Genomic DNA, 19,484 nt, shown 5'->3' with positions numbered 1-19,484 from the left:
TTCTCTTACTTGCTATCGTAAGAGAGGTCAGGTGCCACCTAGATCAGCAAAGTGCAACTCATCACACACAAAGCTCTACATTCTATGCCTGTGCCCCATTGATATATATGTAGCCTATATTGTTATTTCTGCTTGTACACATTGGTTAAGCTGGACTTCTCCCTAGGACCACTGAATCATCAATTGGTCTTGCAGGAAGGATTTCAGGAGAGCAAAGGTCATAGGCAAAGACCATCTATCCAAGTGGACTTCACCACCACAGCAGCTGTACTATGGAAATCACCCCAATGGCTTTGTATAAGGTTGATATTAAGAATGTGTGTGTGTGCTTAAATGAAGTTTATTTTTTAAAACAAGCTACCTTTGAAGGATATGCATCCTGAAGCTTGGGATATAAAAAAATTGTAATAAACAAAGCCTTTCATATTTTATTTCAGCCCATTTTCAACAATAATGTAGTTAGATAAGATGCTGACTAGCAACATTACTCTATTTCACAATGTGGATATTTATCAGAGCAAATCACCACATATGTTGCTCGTTCTACTCTTGATGATTAAAAACTGAGATGAACAATCTACAAGCTTGCCTCTCCGTAACTTTTTGAGATGCGTAGCGATTACCCATGTCATAATATGCCATTCCTGTTCCTATCACAACTTCCATCTCTTCTTCAGTATTTCATTGCAAGAGTGTAGCTGAAACACAAGAGCTTCTGCAGCCTTTGTGAAACCTATTTTTGTTAGGGGCTTTAGTATGTACTCTATTCTTCCATCATCATATGCTATATAATATTACAGGGTGAATGCTAAACTTATGAATAAATACAGGTATAAATAGGTCTTCCATACTAATTAACAATTGGAGTGTGCATCTGGCGCTGTAGAAGTCTGCTTCTGGCAGCCTTCTAAATTTAATATTTGTTTTTTAACCCCCAGAATTGAAGCTATAGAAGGACATGTCTTACATTTAATTTCTCAAGTGGCTGTCCCAAAGAGTAGATGACGTAGGACTGCAGATGATCTGTATATTTTTGTTTAGCTTCCTTTTTCTCAGCCTCCAAACACGAGATTTTCAACCGAGAAAGAGTTGCAAAGATATGGTGAAAATTCTCCATCATGACCACATCCCGTGGTGTCTTTTGGCTTTCATTTGCTACTTTCTCCACTAAAAAAAACCCCCAAACCAAATGACACACATGATCACACCAACAGCAAGGATGGCAAAGAATCAACACATAAGCATAATCCCTTAGCACGTAATTCCTGAACAGCATATATTTAGTTTCAGGTAGGAAGGTAATAGCCATGTGATTTTAAAACCAGACAGTAGGATTTCTGGGGTGGAAATATGATAACCCGCTCTTAAAAGAATCCTGAGGTGGCTGTGTTGATAATATACAAACACAAAAGGGACTCTCCTGTTAAGTAAAGCACTTTTAAATGCTACATAGTTCAATGGAAGAGTTATGCACTTACTTATATACTGTATTTTTCGCCCTATAGGACGCACTTTTTCCCCTCCAAAAATGAAGGGGAAATCTGTGTGCGTCCTATGGGGCGAATACATGCTTTCGCTGAAGCCTGGACAGCGAGAGGGGTCGGTGCGCACCAACCCCACTCACTCTCCAGGCTTCAGGAAGCTATCCGCAAGCCTGGGGAGCCCGCGGGAGTACCCACAGGGCTCCCCGCGCTGCGGATAGCAGCCTGCCGCCCGGCACGCCCTGAAGCAGAGCGCCCCTCACGCCGGGCAGACATCCGCAGCGTGGGGAGCCCTGTGGGAGTTCCCGCAGGGCTCCCTAGGCTGCGGATAGCAGCCTGCTGCACAGAGCGTGGGGCGCGCTGAAGCAGAGCACCCCGCGCTTCGGGCAGACATCGGCCAGCCCCACAAGCTCGGGGGACAGCGGGGAGGCGCAGCGCCGCCATCCCGCTGTTCCCCGACCTGGTTTTCGGGGGGAAATAAAGGGGAAAAAATCTCCCTTTATTCCCCCCCCGCCAAAAAAAAACTAGGTGCGTCCTATGGGACGGAGCGTCCTATGGAACGAAAAATACGGTAAGTCTTAAATTTTGCTAAGTTGTGCCTTAATTTTTTTGTTTGATGACATGCCATAAATACAATTATACAACTCCATATGGAAAACAGCTATCAATGTTTCTATTACTAAAAAGGCAAGATAATGGCCTAATTCGTATGTCACATGAAGACAAACCATGGCTTAGCATGAAAATGCAGGCTTCCAGAGAGGTCACAGCTGTTTGGCTCATCCTTAGTTATTCTGCTGTTGCACTGAGTATTGTCATCTGTATCTAGATTTGTGGCTCATCTCTCGCTAGACAAGCCATGAGTTACAACCCAGGTTGATCCTATGGTTTACAGCTTGTGGTTTATCCAATGGAGTTGAACCGGGAGCTTAGCTTTGATAACAAACCATGGCTCAGCTCAATGCAACACAGAAGCAGAACAACCAGGAAGGAGTAAGTGGCTGTGTTTGCTTTCCTGGACTCTGTGGGTCAAACAATAATTCACCTTAGCGTGATGTGTGAACCAGGCCAATATACTGAATGCAATGCTTCCATATTCATTTTTAAACCGTGTTATAATATAAATAGCTGGCATATGAGGGCAAATAGGGGTTAAGTAACAGTGATTGACAGTGCAATCAAAGGTAAATTCCACTGAGTTCTAGTGGACCTTAACCCATTTCATCAACAGAATAACACTATATATGAGATACAACAGAAAAAAGACTTTCTGATTATGAGGCAAACCTCACCATTAGTGAAAACTCCCCGAATAAGTTTTAGGTAGGCTTTATCCAGGTCTCCTCTGCGTTCAGCATTTCTGAAAATAGATTCAGCTAAGGCTGCAAACTCTTCAAATTCAGCAACAAAGGGGAGAATTCCAACTTTACTCTTCTTGGATATCTTTACATCTTCCATCTGTTTGATTTGGTTACTCTGAAGAGGAAAAACAAAGACCGCAGACCATAAGTTTTCGTTTTAAACTGAGGAACGGAAAGAGGTGAGACGAAGGCAAACTGCAACCAACCAGGAGGCAGGACATGTGCCATCGTTCCTCCACCCCAGCCAAACAGATAGGTTTAACTATAAGGCATCACATAAGAAACTGAGTTAAAGGTCAATGCATGGGAGAGACCCACTGAGCCATAGGACCTCTATGTATTCCGCATACAGACAGAATAGATTCACACTGCACATGCTCTTTACGTGTGATCCCGATCATCCTACCCCACCTTGTTCTGCAGGGCAGGGATTTCAAGTTATTGTGTGTAGGAATCTATGCACATACACTGCCATCTGATACGGCCCATTCACTGAGGCAAGGGGAGCAATCCTACTGCCTCACCAAATGTGAAGTTCTACCTGGTTTGCCGAATGTGCGCCTCGGCCCAAAGAACCTAATTATGAAAGCCGCTGAAAACTTACAATGCACTTGTCAAAGTTCCTTTTGACGGTCACTAAAACGTTTCCAAGTGTTGTGCTGAGGAAGGACGTTGGATCCACGTTTTGGGCTGTCCATACGTGGTGACTCATTTTCACCAGCATATAAAGGGAATTAAAGCTATCAATCTTGTCCCCAAGAGCAATAAGGTGATTCAGTTCTGGCTCAACGCAGCGAAATATTTTTATCATCATCTGCCGGATCATGTGATTCCTGTAAAATACGGTGTGGACATGAGGCATGTGCAGTACTTACTGAATAATTAGTTTTAGAAATCTAGGTGAACAATTAGTTCCCAGATCCACTGGTACAAAGGGGAACAAAAGGGGAAAGGGGCTTTGCTTCATTTTAATGAGACACTTACATGGTCCTAAATAATTCAGCTTTTAGAAGCTTTACCTGTCATGATTCTAGAACCTAGGAAAATACATTATTTTGTTTTTGTTTAATATTGAACATACTCTGAAGACATTGACTGCAGACCACCAGTATTGTGTGCCCTTGATAAAGTTCCTCCATCTACCTCTTCTGCATCACTCTGAAAAAAGAAGGGATGGTTTAGAAGGAGATCGCTCCTTGTAGCAACTCAAGTTTTTGAGTCCACAATATTTAAAACAGAGTCGTACCATGGGTGTTCCAGGAATGCTAAGATGCTGTTGAAGTTTGAAGAATTTACTAATGAAGTCTTGCTCTGCCAGACACAAGGGTTCCAGTTCACTTAGGACTTGTTCAAAAATCTACAAAACAATAAAACCCCATACATTTAGCATACAAATGACTGCCACTCTTGATGGCCCACAATCAAGAAGCACCATATCTATTTCCTTCGAAGGTGTATTCACACACGGCTCTTGTCTGTCCAGTTAAAACGCTTCTCTGGGCTTCAGCTTCATGCAGGTAGCATCCACACCGATGATCAAATGCCTAAGCTACTGTTTAACAATTACAGGCTATTGGTATCCTTTATGCCATGGTTGAGCATCCCTTAGCCTTATGCCAGAGCGTTCATGTCAAGTGCAGGCACAGCCAGCCACACAACACATACATATACACACAATTACAGTGGTGCCCCGCAAGACGAATGCCTCGCAAGACGAAAGGGTTTTCCGTTTGCAGAGGCGCTTCGCAAGACGAATTTCCCTATGGGCTTGCTTCGCAAGACGAAAATTGACGAAAATTTTTGAGGGTTTTTTTCACTCCAAAACCCCTTTTTCTGAAGCACTAAGCTGCTAAAAGCCTTTTAGCAGCAAAACCGCTAATCCCTTAAGCCTTAAAAAGCCGTTTTTAGCCCTTAAACTGTCAATAGCGCTAATAGCGCTAATCCGCTAATGGGCTTGCTTCGCAAGACGAAAAAACCGCAAGACGAAAAGACTCGCAGAACGGATTCTTTTCGTCTTGTGAGGCACCACTGTATTGTACGTATTTAAAGTCCTTATTTCGCCAAGGTTTGCCAATTGCCTGCTCCGCCATGCTTATTACCTACCACATTGTTCTGGGAGGACCCCAAACCTCTGGAGTAGGTTTTCAAGGGGCACATGGAGAAAGGGGCAAAAACTTACTTCCCCCTTCTGTTATTGGAGGCAGCTGCTGGACCAAAAGCCCTTTTGCAAGCAGAGGGGAGCAAATGGAGTCAGCCTTACAAGAAAAGGTCTTCCGTATGCAGCCTCACAAAACCAGAACCTCTAGCTTACTGTAGTTCCCTTCTCTCCTTCACATCACAGGAACTGTTGCAGTCTAGCCATACTTTCCCATACTAGAAAAGTAGCAGACAAGCACCAAGGGATGCATGATTAAGCTCCTTCTCATGTGAGTTTCTAGGAGAAGTAAGACTAGTGTGAGGAGGAGCTGCAGCATGGGCTCCTCCTGAGCCACCCAGGACTCCGATCCTACCTTTGCGGCGGGCTCCAGAGGTCCTTGTGCAACATATTTAACACAAGAGCGAAGGCCACAATTACACCTAGTGTGAAATGAGCATTGTTTAAGCGCAGTTATAACATGCAGCACCAGCCAGTTTGCTTACATTTTTACCTTATCAAACTTTGTTCTATCTGCCACATCGAGGTCAGATGCAGACATGTTCCCCATATCCAGCAAAGAGGAGGACTGAGACCTGCGATTTCCTGAACTCTGAACTGAGAGTTTGTTTAGGCTAGAAGTGGAACCTGTCAGCTTCCCGGAACTTCCATGAAGACCTAAGGTGATAATGAAAGCCATGTGAGGAACTGTCCTATATGGAATAATGCGTCACAATACAAATAAGCATTTTCTATTCAAGATTAGCACTCTCCCGTCCATCTAGAGACTGCCAGTACTTCCCCTACATGACAAGCGGACTGTTGTGCTCACACGTTTCTTCACCTAGAGGTGAAATCACATGGTTCAGGAACAGACACGTAGTGACAGACATATGGGCTCAGCAAATACAAGGACTACTGTAGTGCTAATAGCATTCCAGAAAAGAGCACAGATAAGGGTGGATAGACAGAACCAGGTGCGATTGATAAGGGGCGTCTTCTAGAAGCAAAGCAGAACAAAGGCAAAAAATTACTATTTTCTTAACAAGAAAATAGTAGCAAACACCTGCTTGAAAGATAAGGAAACCCTTTATCCTCTCGAGGCCTCTTTCGGTAAAATTATTTCAACTGCAGGCTGCCCTTACAGATAAACTCTGCCAATGAATATGACATTTCGTTCAAGAAGTGTTGTGACTTTTTATCTTTGACTGTGCACAAATATTCTGTGGTTTTCCACTTCAGTTGAAAACTGAAAAGCAGTTGTGGTTTATGCAACTGTACTACTTTCAATGTGGAAAGAAGCCACCATTGTGCTTTTTTTGGTGAGAAAATGTAACAGCAAAAGATTCTGGCTTGAATTGTTTGTAAATTGTTTTTTTCTACCTTGCTCTCTCCTGCTTCACTCTATCATTGGCCATATCTGGCTACAATGCAAAACCATAATTTTGTGACAGAAGATTGAACTTAGGTGAGCCTCAGCCTTGAACTATTTTCCTGCTCTTCTGTGTTAGATTAACCACACATTAAAATGCAGTTAACCTTGGTTAGTTAAAACAAGAAACCTTCATAAATTAGGTTTTGAGCTTGGTTTGTTTAATGTTCACTATGGTACGTGGAAACAAACTGAGTTCAAACCCTAGTCAAGTTCAAACCATACTGCCTTGCTTTCACTAACCATAGTTAAGATTAATCAAACTTAAGTTTTGGGTTGGGCAAGGTGCAGTTTCTCTAAAATGGAAGTTTCAAAACTCTCACTGCTGCAGCAGACAAGAGGGAGAATACACTAAGGCTCATCTTGCTTCATTATCGTACCCAGTATTCAAAGTAGTGCAAGAGGCTACGATCACCCTCTGAATGAGGAGAAATGTCTTCCATTTGTGTAAAGGCAATGTTAGATCCAAGCCAAGTCTAAACATATGGCTGGTTTCAAGAAACTACCTGCTGCATGATGGCACCTTAAATATTCATCCTGCAGAACCTCGAGCATCGTGAAGAGCTGGTCACTGTAGCCTCCAGCCGCGTGTGTTGCAATGACTGTTGCCACAAGCCTGCAACCAGTCATGTGTATGGCGATTCCCTCTGCATGAGCACTGCATGGTGGAGGTTACACATGACGGCACCCATGGGTAACCACCACGCTATAAAGCTTAGGACTAGAGGATTTGGTCATCCCTGCTCTAAGCATTTGAAACAGATGTTAAGTGGATATAAGGAGAGAGTCAGATCACTGAAGGCTGGGGGCATCTATTTTTAAAAAAACACCAGATACAAAAGGCTATGCAAGTTCACGCAGCCACAGTTTGAATTGTAGCATAGACAAGCTCTTAGTGGAAACATGATGAGACACTCATGACTGCCATTTGCACAAAAATGAAAGAGAATGTGCTTCCCACATGGCAAGCATTATGTGGTGCAGAAGAATCTCATGGCAATATTATTCCTCTGGAAGCATTGTCTGTAATCCCGAATAGGCCTGTAATTGTCAGGGCAGTTGAGCAGGAACTCCCCATAGGCTAAATCAGAGCTCCATTGTGAAATTTTCATGGGGGTGTTTATCTTACCTCAAAAAAGTATCGGTGCAGACAATGGCCTGAGTTTAAAAACAAATTGCAAAATATGTTTCTATTGTATTTTGCCTATAAATGAGTATCACACTGAAGATCTCTTATAGCAGGGGGCGGGGAAGAGAGACCTTCAACCCATGGGTTTAATTAGGCCCAATATGGGACCTTATGTGGCCTCCAAGACTGGTTCTTCAAAATCTGCCCCAAACCTGATGTCATATATGACATCAGGTGAGGGGCAAGCAGACACACAACAGGAAGCTTACAGGGCAGTCCCTATTGTCCATTGGCAAGGGAGGCTTCCTGCCACTGCCAATCAGCTGATGGCTGGCAAGAGCAAGCCAGTTGGGATTGACTACAAAATGGGAGCTCCCCCAGAGCTGAGCAGGTCCCTGCCATATTTGCCCGGTGAGAAAAGGATCTGTCTCCACCCCGTCTTACAGGGGTCCATTGCCAGGTTTTGCTCCTTTTTATGATTGCTGCAGCACTCACAAATTTGTGCAAAAACGTTGCATCTAACAGAATTCTGGTATGAATAGGTTTTTGCCATGACAATTACGTTTTACACAGACATGAATGCACTGGCAATAACCATTTAAAGCGCTCATCATACTCACTCTCTGTTTCCTGTTTGACAGCACTTTCTTTTCGAGGCAGTGTAGCTGGGATGGATTAGGTTGCAAGCATCAAAGACAAAGACAAGTTAAAAAATGCATTTTGCACAAACCATGCACGAGATGCAAGTTAAGCACTAGCTGGAAAGAAACATGCAGATAACTATGAGAAGCAAGTAACTACAAGTTGCAAACAAACATAGCTGGGGAGGTACCCATCTGGAATTTTTAACTATGCGGGAAAATGTAGATTAGGTTTCGGTAGCACACTGAAGATTTTTCAGTTTTTTTGTTCTGTGTGTGGAAACTCGACTGTGCAGGGGGTCTCCATTTTGCCATGCTATGGCAGATGGAACACTTGGCATTCATAAGATATGACACAAATGAGAGGGCAGATGCTGAAGACATTTGGGTGGTCCAGAGAGGCTGTAGTATGTGAATTGGAGACACGCGTCTCAGGATCCCTTAGGGACATCACAGGGGATTCTGCCATCGTTTTGTTAGCAGTGGCTGCCCACGATCCAGTAGTTCTGCCCCAGCATCCTCTGAAACATGGCAAGGGATGTGAGGGCAGCTCTTAATGATGCATTATTTCCTCTTGGTCACCTTCTAAGGAAGGCCAAGCGTCACTTCAAGCCACTGCTTTAAAGCTTGCATGGTTTTGACAATGGGAGACCTCAACTTCATGTACAGAGCTGCACCGGTGAACATGCACAGAAAAGCCTAAGCTAATGCTCACTGTCCATAGATAAGCAATCCTCCGTTGTATAAAAAGCAACTTCTACAATCTGATGACGGCTGGGGCATAGAAGTTGCATTGTACAAAGTCAGACCATTGGTCCTTCAAGCTCAGTATTGTCTATACTAAAAGGCAGAAGATCGACAGTGGAATTTGCTGCCAAGGAGTGTGGTGGAGTCTCCTTCTTTGGAGGTCTTTAAGCAGAGGCTTGACAACCATATGTCAGGAGTGCTCTGATGGTGTTTCCTGCTTGGCAGGGGGTTGGACTCGATGGCCCTTGTGGTCTCTTCCAACTCTATGATTCTATGATTCTATGATCTCCAGATGTCTCCTACAGAAGTCTTCCCCAGCCCTACCTAGAGATGTTCTGGACTCAATCTGCAACCATTTGCACACAAAGCTATGGCGCTTCCCCAAGACTGTGAGACACTATCTAAATTTCAGTCTCCTGTATATCTGGTAAGCCTGGAGTATTGTCTCATTACTGGCAATGTAAGATGCTTTTCAATGCCATAACCATCGTTGCCATGTGGCATATTGAGTACACTAAATGCCTTCCAAGCTTTAAATGCAATTCACAATGAAAGAGTTTAGTGTTTCACTTCAAATATACATCACACTGCAGAGGATTTTTTCTCCTCCTTCCTACCATGCTACCTTGAGGGCTGGGGAGGTGGAGGGACTGAGGCAGGGCAATATTTTTACAGGCAAACTATGTTTCCTATGGGTTCACAACAGCTATTATTAACATTTCCATCCTGTTTTTACAGTAACAACATACACCTGTCCACATAGAAACCTGGTAGGATTTATGCACTTTTGGAGAGGACAAAACTGTCAGGCCGCAAACACAAAACCACAGGACACAAGGTTACTTATTACTGAATGTGACGTGGAGGTTGAATTCCAATCTAGTAGCAACAATTGGAGAGACAGGTTGCATACACAGAAGATTTGATGTGCAATGTTCACAGTAAATACAATACTACATGTAAAATAATGGCTTGTTAAGCGCCATGAGATATGAGCTGCAGCAGACAGCTCAGTATCTCTTCACACAATGAGCCTCTATGGTAGACTGAGGTACAGCAATAGGCTTGATTACCTTCCTCACAAGGTGAAAGGGTGTAACCTAGCCAAGCCTGGCAGGGCAGCTTACTCTATGACATTAACCCCTTCATGCATTAATTAGACTTAATCATGTTGGTTATGAGGCTGGTTATCTCACATAAAGTGCATAAAATTTTCCAAACCCTGCACATATATTAAAAAATAAGATATTTTGTGAGCCTGTGGGCATGGACTAATGCAAAAAAGAATGGGGAAGAAAGAGGAAAGCATGTGAACATGACTTGCAGCTGCTAGGTCACTGTCACAGGGCCTTTGCATATGTATGTGTGGAAATAATATCTATTTATTGTGGTCCTCCCTCAGTGTTTTCAAATTTACATGTTCATCAAGTGTACTAAATAGCCATGGAATGCTGCCTAACTGTTGGAGGAGAAAGACTGAAAACTGGAATAAGGAAAATGGATGAGGATGGAGTGTTTGGAATCCTGAACAGGACTTTGCTGTAAGCTCCACTTGGCTCCATGAAAATCCTTACAGGGTTTACTATCAATTACTTGCAGTTTTCTTTTGATTTAAATCGTATTCTATTCTGAAGGGTACAAGTTGCATTTCACAATTTATTTACAGTTCTGTCTTTTAAAAGAAAAGGATGCAGAGTTTCCCTTGGCAAGATACATTCAAGTTAACATCACTTAAAGGTAATGGCAAAGGTACCCCTGACCATTAGGTCCAGTCGCGGATGACTCGGGGGTTGCGGTGCTCATCTTGCTCTATAGGCCAAGGGAGTTGGCGTTTGTCCGCAGACAGCTTCTGGGTCATGTGGCCAGCATGACTAAGCCGCTTCTGGTGAACCAGAGCAGCGCATGGAAAAGCCATTTACCTTTCTTCCAGATTGGTACCTATTTATCTACTTGCACTTCGACGTGCTTTCAAACTGCTAGGTGGGCAGGAGCAGGGACCAAGCAATGGGAGCTCACCCCGTCGTGGGGATTCAAACCGCGACCTTCTGATCGGCAAGCCCTAGGCTCTGTGGTTTAGACCACAGCACCACCCACATCCCTTAACATCACTTAGGGAAGACTATAACCAAAGAAATGTCTTAGATTCCACTATAAGCCTTTACGTACCATGTTCTCCTCAGGACAGAAATTCCAACATCTCCAACTCCCTACTGCCGTAAGTGAAACTTAGAAAAGCCCTCATGATCCATTCCAAATATTTATGCTCATGAATATTTACTATTAACTAAGACCTCTGAACATAACCCCAGTACCATCAATATGAGTTTTCATACAGAAGACTCACTGGATCACATCTTCAGAAATATCAAACAGCACTAAGCAGCGCTAAAAGGACTTGCTGCTGGTCCCCTTGCCACTTGTCAGGCACAACTCCACTAGAATTTTAGTCTCCATTATTTGCATATCAAATTTAAATGGTGACACCTGCACCCCTTATTCAAAACTTCTTAAAACACTTTTGAAGTCGCTGCTAAAATATCTGCTGTCAGTCGCAAAAGTAGAAACCTTCTTCGGCTCATTCTGACACAAAACTGAAAAAAGGGAGCACCTGTTATATACTTACCAAACTTCTTCCCTTCCTTCGTTGCCCCTGTCATTTTAATCTTGGCAACTTCAAAGAAATCCTTTATTTCCCTGTCATACAACCGTGATAAGTAGTCCATATAGTTCTTAAAGAAAAATGAACACACATTAATGGTTTAGTGGCTTCTCGGGAGAGAAATATATGGCAGATCACTTCAAAAGACGTAAATTTGGAATGCACAACATGTGCCGGGTGTGATGGCATGCGCGATGCGTGCCAGGCTCCCTAGCGCCTCTTTGAGGGGTTTATATTCCTGGATACCACACATGTAAGTGAAATTGTGTATCCTGGGAACACCACCTAAGAAGTCTCTAAACCCCCATTCGACCTCTGGAAACTCTTGAAAAAAGCTTTTAAAAACGAAAAACACATACCAGACTCCCCCCAAACCTCCTTTCTCAAGTTCCATCTCTCCACAGACCTCAAAAGGCTGATGCAAAGGCTCATGGGATTGCACCTGCAAAAGCTCCTGGGATTCCGAGCTGCTCTTTTTGTGCCATTTTTGCCCTTTCCATGCCATTTCTGGGTTTGAACTGAATTCTTTATTTATTTCGCGGTGCTGCGCATGCACGGGTTGCAAACGAGTGAGGAGTTGCCTGGATAGGCAAGTTATGAAGAAACTGAAAATGCAACTCTGAGCACCAGGGGAAGCTGGCAGCATGAGGCAAATTGTGTTGTAGTTTTGTCTTGAGACTCATAATCTCAATAAATCAAAAGGAATAAACTTAGACCGAAGAGGGCGCAGTAGTGGTGGAAAGGAGATTTCCTATTATTCAAGAGCTAATAGTCCCTAGACTGCTGCATCGTCATCTCACACTGTAAACTAATTTAGCAGAAGAAAAGACTGTTTGATTACGTCCCATACTATATTTCACTTTGAGCCACTCACCGTTGTTAGCCCTTCATATTTTCCATAATCTGTGTTCTTTAACCACTCCATAAGTTTGGCATAGCGCAACAAGTCTCTGTGAAAGGGGTGATGGTTCGGTAGCGTCAACTCAATGGAGTGCTGCGCAAGAGTGGAACTTTGGTCATGGCCCTTGGGCAGAAGAAAGCAACAGAAGAAAGTTGTATGAACATGACAGTAGAATCGCAAACCTGGACACCCTGGGAATTTGCCAGTTTGTCAGATAAAAGATCTGCCTTGCCATTTAGCAGGTATGCTTTTGCAGCTGTTCTGTGTTCCTTTCAGTACTTTGAAAGAAAGAAAACAGACATAAAAAAACACAAAATATTCAAAGAACAAAATAAATGCTGAGCTACAGATTATGTGTTAGAAATCACAACGCATTCTCATCAGGACTTGCGTTTTCCGTTTGAAATTTCAATATTGTTCTCATTAACCTTGTAGCGACAGCTAAGATACTGTCCCACCAGATTCCAAAATCATTTATATAGAGCGAAACAAAGCCCAATTTGTTAGATTTTGGTTGATTTTCTTCAATATTATTTTACACAGTAAAACAATATAAATTTGATGGTATGCTTTAAAAATGCAACTCCGGACAAGATGTGAAATACAAAAGTGCCAGTTAATAGACATCGTTCACAGACATGTAAGCCATTCTGTCACCCATTCATTCATCTTCACTCTAGAATAAGCCCGAGATAGAGGCAGTATCTCAATTTCCCTGTTAGACACAATTTAACAAAGCTTATCAAAGCTGGCTTCACTCCCTTTTGAGTTATATTATGTTAACAAAATGCTAAACACGATCAGCCCCAACATTCACATGTAGACGCCACAGGTACCAGGGAAACCAGGTATCCTATATACTAATTGCAAACTCATTCTCTTAATGTGGATCCTTACGTATGCCAAATGGCATTATCCACGCACAAGAGGAAGATATCAGCAGGCGTGGGGGAACCCCAAGGTTCCAGAAGTACTCAAATCTTTGGGGAAAATCCTGCCAGAGGCTGGGAGTGGGGGATAGGAAGAGACCCAAAACAGCCCAAAGAAGACTGACCATGGTCAGTGGGCATGGAATGCTGACTGACTGCAGGGGTTGGGAGGGTGGTTAGGCGACAGAAAGCCTTGGGGAAGGGGGAGGAGTGTGGCATATCCTTAAAAAGGCATGGCTGGCTGGCAATTCTAAGCAGGAGCACTCCAAACTGCAATATTTTGCAGCAGGTCCTGCTTGTTCTCTACTGGGGACAATAATGTGATATTCAGGAATGACTTCACTACAATTTAATTTCTAGTAGTGAATTGCGATCGTCATATGAAGAGTGGTATAAAAATTTAATAAATAACAGAAAGTAAATAAAACCAGCAGTTTTCATTCGCCTTCCCTGCTACCAACTGTGCAAATCACATTGAGACAGCTCTAACCCAGTCTATGTTGATTCAACATCTTTGTTGTGCATCTTTTACAAAGCGCATTTCACAATACGTAGGAAGCTTTGGTGTCGAGGTAATCCTCAGAAGGACTTGTTTCCTCAAGTCACAGAAGCCATATTTTCTATTTTGCAGAGGCAACACTGCAGGACATACATTAGGCTTAGCAAGCTTTTTAAAAGACGACTCAGTAAAATGAAAACAGGTTGATTCAAACTCTCTGTACTCACAGGAACTGAAAGATAGTAGGACCTGTTAATGAGACCCTTCTCCAGCTCTATAAACTATTTGGAGATAAAATGCAGGGATGTAAACACTGTATTGAATAGAGATGCCCACACAACCCATTCCTAACATTAAGCTGTGCATGTGACAACTTAAAAGCTTCAAAAACAAAGGTGATACAGAAGTTAGACCAAATATTAATTTGTAAGTGCCATACAAAGAAAATATATAAAAATCTCAATCTGGATAAAAGTTTGGTCTCTTAACAATGACCAATTCCCTGGGGAAGCTTAGCTCACAAGGAAGGCACAATAGGCATAAATCAAAAATATATTGGCTCTAAAACATGCTCCATTTTTGCATATTGTAACTAAAATCCAAAAACAGGCCTATCCCGGCCTCCACTCATTATTTTGTAAAGCCATCTAATCTCCTGGCCATCTCCATCTCCTAGCAGTGAAGACATGGAAAAGCAACGCTCATATCCTATTTCTTGCACTGCAGAGAACCAGGTAGCATCAGTTCACCAGAATATTTGTGCACTGGAGCTGTAGTACTGAGATGCCAGTGTTTAGTTAATTTTCCACATAAAGGATATACATACCCTCCAACAATTCTCCAATGAAAATAGGGACATCCTATTCCATCATCATCATCATCTTACTATCTATACCCCGCCCATCTAGCTGGGTTGCCCCAGCCACTCTGGACGGCTTGCAACATATATAAAAACATACTAAAACATTAAACATTTAAAAAACTTCCCTACACAGAGCTGCCTCCAGATGGCTCGGAGGTCGGATAACTCCATACCCTCCAACAGTTCTCCAATGAAAATAGGGACATCCTAAGGAAAAGCGGGACATTCTGGGATCAAATCAGAAACCAGGACGGCTTCTGTAAATCTGGGGTTGTCCCTGGAAAATAGAGACACTTGGAGGGTCTGGGATATAGCCACTGGCTGGCTCATTGCACTAAATTTTCTTTGCCACTGATCATTAAAGGGGCAAAGTGATGCAAAGCAGTCAGACGGCTTAAGGGAAGCCTTCAGTGAAATACAGAATTTACTGAAGTCTCTGAAAACTGAATCGAGCATTCATCTTCAAAAAATTTACAGTTTGGAAAAGAGTCAAGGTACCTGCTGAACAAATACGTTGTTGAGATGGCTGGCCAGTCTCCGCGCAAACTGCTCTCGCAAATCGCTAAACCGCTGCTGCTGCTGCTTCACAGCGTGGAGCATCTCATGCCCTATAATCAGAAGAGGAAACCAAATCACAATACTGCTTCAGTAAGGAAAGTTTCAGAAAGGAGAAAAGGACTGGGGGAAACCAGAAGACTTCAGCTGCAGAAAGACAATGGTAAGGGAGCGGTTTCCTTAATTAGAAAAACACTTACCTGGCTGAAGAGTTACACTCATACATTGTAAGAGTGCATCTGCCGCATTAGTGCAGGCCTCAATGCCCCGGGAAGATGAGAGGTCTCCTTCCTGGAGGGCCTTGATGTGACCTTTTGCCAAATCCATATGGTTCTGCAAGAACAAATGTTTACACTGGGAGGGCAAGCACAAAACTTCAAAGCCTTATTTATCTTTCACAGGCTACAGAAAGGAGCTCAGATTACAGTGGTACCTCAGGTTAAGTACTTAATTCGTCCCGGAGGTCCGTTCTTAACCTGAAACACCACTTTAGCTAATGGGGCCTCCTGCTGCTGCCGCACCGCCAGAACACAATTTCTGTTCTCATCCTAAAGCAAAGTTCTTAACCCGAGGTACTATTTCTGGGTTAGCGGAGTCTGTAACCTGAAGCGTATGTAACCCGAGGTACCATTGTACTATTTTGCATATTCCAAACAAGCACCACTAACCTAATTTCCACCAACCATAATAACCTTGGGCATGGATGTGCATGTTAGCATTTTTATCAATTCCCACAGCTGCCGCTAACTGAACTCCCCATACAGATCGCTAAGTTGACTTAAGCACACAAACACATCGGAACCAAAAGTAAACTGCACCAAGACAGAAAGCCCATTTCGCCTGGTGAAGTGCCCGCCGCAGGCAGCACTGTGTTTGCCTTAGCATGACTTGAGAAGCAGGCCTACGGGGAGCTGCCATTGAAGTACAGCTATGGATTCAATTCAGTACACTGGTCATGATATTTAAAACTAAATGGCTTGAGACCAGGTTACCAGTAGGGTGATCTTCTCCCACAATCATTTTAAGATCTTTGAAGAGACCCTGTCCTATGTTCTGCCAACATCTGAAATGCTTTCAATAGGAACACAAGAAAGAGCCAGGTGCATTTAGGCTTCATAGTTCCTTCCAAAGGAGACCAATTCCCTATGCAAAGAAGTGATGGTCTTCCTGAGCCTTTAGCCTGGCTGAGGCAATTTTAATTGTGCTCCTTTTTTTTTTTTTAACACCTATCAGCCACTAGTTTAAAACTAACAAATCAATTTTTAATCTGTTTGTAGAGTTTTAAATCTGTTGTTATTTTTATTACACACACGCTTTTGCGGTTATCTGTTTTGTGCGCTTCATTGCAAAAAAAGGCAGAGAAGAAATTTAATAAATAAATATGGGGAATAGTCAAAAAGTGTACTGGGCATGCCAGTCCCTGGACACAATTAAAGTAGCTCACTGAGCCTAAAGCTAGGCAGCTGAACAGCTAAACGTGTTTTATTGGCATTAAATATAATGGCAGTGTGACAACTACTTTTTAATCTATTGTAATTCACTCAAATTTTAGTTTGGGTTGACTGCGTGTTTGAACAAATAAATATGTAAGTATGTCACACGCTTACAACAAGGAACTCTATCTCTGAAAGTAATTTCAGGTTGTTAGTGTTGCTAAGATGAATTAGATGGTTGCTTTCCGAAATCTGGTCCATTTGTTCTTTCACGCTCTGCAGCATTTCCTCATAACTGCTCAGCTTCACTTCAATTTGGTCCACCTCTTTCAGTGCCTCATCCAGCAGCTTCATCAAGATGTTCACTTGTTTCTCAGAGGCCATGATCGAGTGGATGTTTGCCTGCAAAGGAAATAATATCCATTACCCATCTTCCATCGTATTTCAAGAGTTGGGAGTCACTAAATGCAATGACACCAAGCTGGAACACAGCTGATTAAAAAAACAACCACAACTCTCTCATAATTATTACACCAGTATTCATGTGCACCAACCTGGAGCCCTCTAGAAGTAAGTAAGTAAAAGGTAAAGGTACCCCTGCCCGTACGGGCCAGTCGTGTCCGACTCTAGGGTTGCGCACTCATCTCGCTCAAGAGGCCGTGAGCTGGCGCTGTCCAAAGACACTTCCGGGTCACGTGGCCAGCATGACGAAGCTGCTCTGGCGAGCGAGCACCAGCGCAGCACACGGAAACGCCGTTTACCTTCCCGCTATAAAGCGGTCCCTATTTATCTACTTGCACTTAGGGGTGCTTTTGAACTGCTAGGTGGGCAGGAGCTGGGACCGAATGACGGGAGCTCACCCCGCCGCGGGGATTCGAAACGCTGACCATACGATCAGCAAGTCCTAGGCACTGAGGTTTTACCCACAGCACCACCTGCGTCCCTAAGTAAGTAACTAACTAAGTCCATCTGACTGGGCAACCCCAGCCACTCTGGGCTGCTGCCAACAAATATAAAAGCAACCGCTATCTTCCCTGAACATTGGCCATGCTGGCTAGAGCTGATGGGAGTGCAAGTCTAAAATATCTAAAGGGCATTAAGTTGAGGACAGCTGCCACAAACCCTGGTAAGTAGCCATGGTAGAAGAAACTTTGGCCCACAGCCCTAATTAAGCCCACCAGGCTTCCCCCTGGCTGTTTTGTCCAAGCCATTCATCACTTAATGTGAGGCATGGACAGGTAAAGGTGTAGATTCAAGCAGCCCCAAATTCAAGGCATGGCTGCAAAGGAGGAATCTTGATGGTCCCTCCAAATGTTGCTGGGCTACAGCTCCCATCGTTCCTGATGACTGGTTATGCTGGAGTCCAGAACATCTGCAGAGGACCACAATGGCTGGCCCGAGCCTAAGCCCAAACCAAAACGTATTTTGCATAAGCTGAGAACCTTTCCATTATCCCTTGCAAAGCACACTGCCATATTTCAAAAGAAATCATTACCCCATCGAGTACTTGCAGTTCTCTGGACAACTTATCTGCAAAGGCCTCTGCATTGGAGATGGCATATTCACAGCCTTCCATCATTATTTCGATGTCCTGCTCTTCTCTTGCATTTAACTCTTGGTATTCGTCCACCACCTCTTCATCTCCTCCAGCCACATTCTGATTCTCACCGCTTGGAACCGATTCTTGAGAGAGCAGAAAAAGATTGCGTTCATGAAAAATGGATACAAGGCTACCGTCTTAACCTAGGCGATCAAAATCTTTTTGAACGACTGACAAGACCACAATGCCAAAGAAAGTGGAAGAGAGCTGTCCATACAATATAAGCATCATGAGTTTTCTTCAAATTAGGAAACACTATTATTTACCAAGTCCTTTTCAATATAAAAAAAGAGGCTAGTGTCATTTAATGTTTGACATTCTGCTCTAATTCGTTCAGGCTCCCTTTGATACAGAATGTGATCACTGGAATTTATTGAATGGTAAAGGCTTTGGCTACATTGAAGACCGACTCCTGGAACCTTACCTGGGTAGGTAATTTTTGCCCCTGCCAGGATCCTACCTAGGTTTTAAGGCAGGCATAGGCAAACTCAGCCCTCCAGATGTTTTGGGACTACATCTCCCACCATCCCTAGCTAACAGGACCAGTGGTCAGGGATGATGGGAGTTGTAGTCCCAAAACATCAGGAGGGCCAAGTTTGCCTATGCCTGTTTTAAGGCAGCAGACAACCAAACCTTTGATACGGCAAACAAAAACTGGCTCTTTTCCAGTGTCCATCTCTATTAATTATTCCTCACCTTTAAGAAGTCACATAAAAACATTTTATCCTCGGAGTACTCAGGTTTGAGCTCTTTCCCCTTACTTGCCATTTTCTGCCCTTGCTTTTTAAACGGGTGCTTGCTTTACAAAAATAAAAGTACTGATTCTCCCTCCATAGTCAGCTGAATACAATCTATGACCTCTGTCCAATACAGTTCGATTTCAGCACAGCATTACCAGTTAATTAAATAACTAACATCATTTGCATCGCATTGTGAAACAGTACTTTCATGACATTTCTTCACATTTGGAGATGTTTCAGCTGCTCCTTGCAGCATTAAGGCTTCAAAGAGTTATGAATTTTAAAAAATCTTGAATAGTATTTCCACCTGCATTTTCAGTACATTCCTGAGTGACCTGAAGAAATGTGTTTTGCTTAACAAGATGGGTCATAGGCAATTTA

At 43.1% G+C, this 19,484-nt stretch overlaps 1 protein-coding gene and 1 long non-coding RNA gene across 9 annotated transcripts in view; one reads left to right on the top strand and one right to left on the bottom strand.

Annotated features, from left to right (window-relative positions):
* EXOC1 (exocyst complex component 1) overlaps positions 1-19,484 on the bottom strand; it is a 29,131-nt gene that overhangs the window by 2,152 nt on the left and 7,495 nt on the right. For 2 of the 8 annotated variants that reach the window (XM_083458115.1, XM_083458116.1), the window contains 14 exons: positions 18,259-18,446; positions 16,938-17,165; positions 15,531-15,663; positions 15,274-15,383; positions 14,141-14,194; positions 12,459-12,608; positions 11,549-11,654; positions 8,158-8,202; positions 5,491-5,654; positions 4,089-4,199; positions 3,924-4,000; positions 3,447-3,675; positions 2,774-2,957; positions 968-1,167 (listed from right to left, as the gene is read on the bottom strand). In XM_083458115.1, coding sequence (XP_083314241.1) covers positions 968-1,167; positions 2,774-2,957; positions 3,447-3,675; positions 3,924-4,000; positions 4,089-4,199; positions 5,491-5,654; positions 8,158-8,202; positions 11,549-11,654; positions 12,459-12,608; positions 14,141-14,194; positions 15,274-15,383; positions 15,531-15,663; positions 16,938-17,165; positions 18,259-18,446 — 1,979 coding nt within the window. The remainder of the gene's footprint in view (positions 1-967; positions 1,168-2,773; positions 2,958-3,446; positions 3,676-3,923; positions 4,001-4,088; positions 4,200-5,490; positions 5,655-8,157; positions 8,203-11,548; positions 11,655-12,458; positions 12,609-14,140; positions 14,195-15,273; positions 15,384-15,530; positions 15,664-16,937; positions 17,166-18,258; positions 18,447-19,484) is intronic. The other 6 variants (XM_083458117.1, XM_083458119.1, XM_083458118.1 and 3 more) reach the window with 3 other exon arrangements.
* On the top strand, positions 8,209-10,192 carry LOC310657415. Its single transcript, XR_014501762.1, has 2 exons — positions 8,209-9,039; positions 9,218-10,192. It is a non-coding gene; the product is annotated as an uncharacterized lncRNA (long non-coding RNA).

The sequence above is a fragment of the Podarcis tiliguerta genome (genome assembly GCF_965153285.1).
Source record: "Podarcis tiliguerta genome assembly, chromosome: 9".
NCBI lineage: Eukaryota > Metazoa > Chordata > Lepidosauria > Squamata > Lacertidae > Podarcis > Podarcis tiliguerta.
Note: the sequence above shows the minus strand (reverse complement) of the source record. Positions and strands in the feature narration are given on the sequence as shown.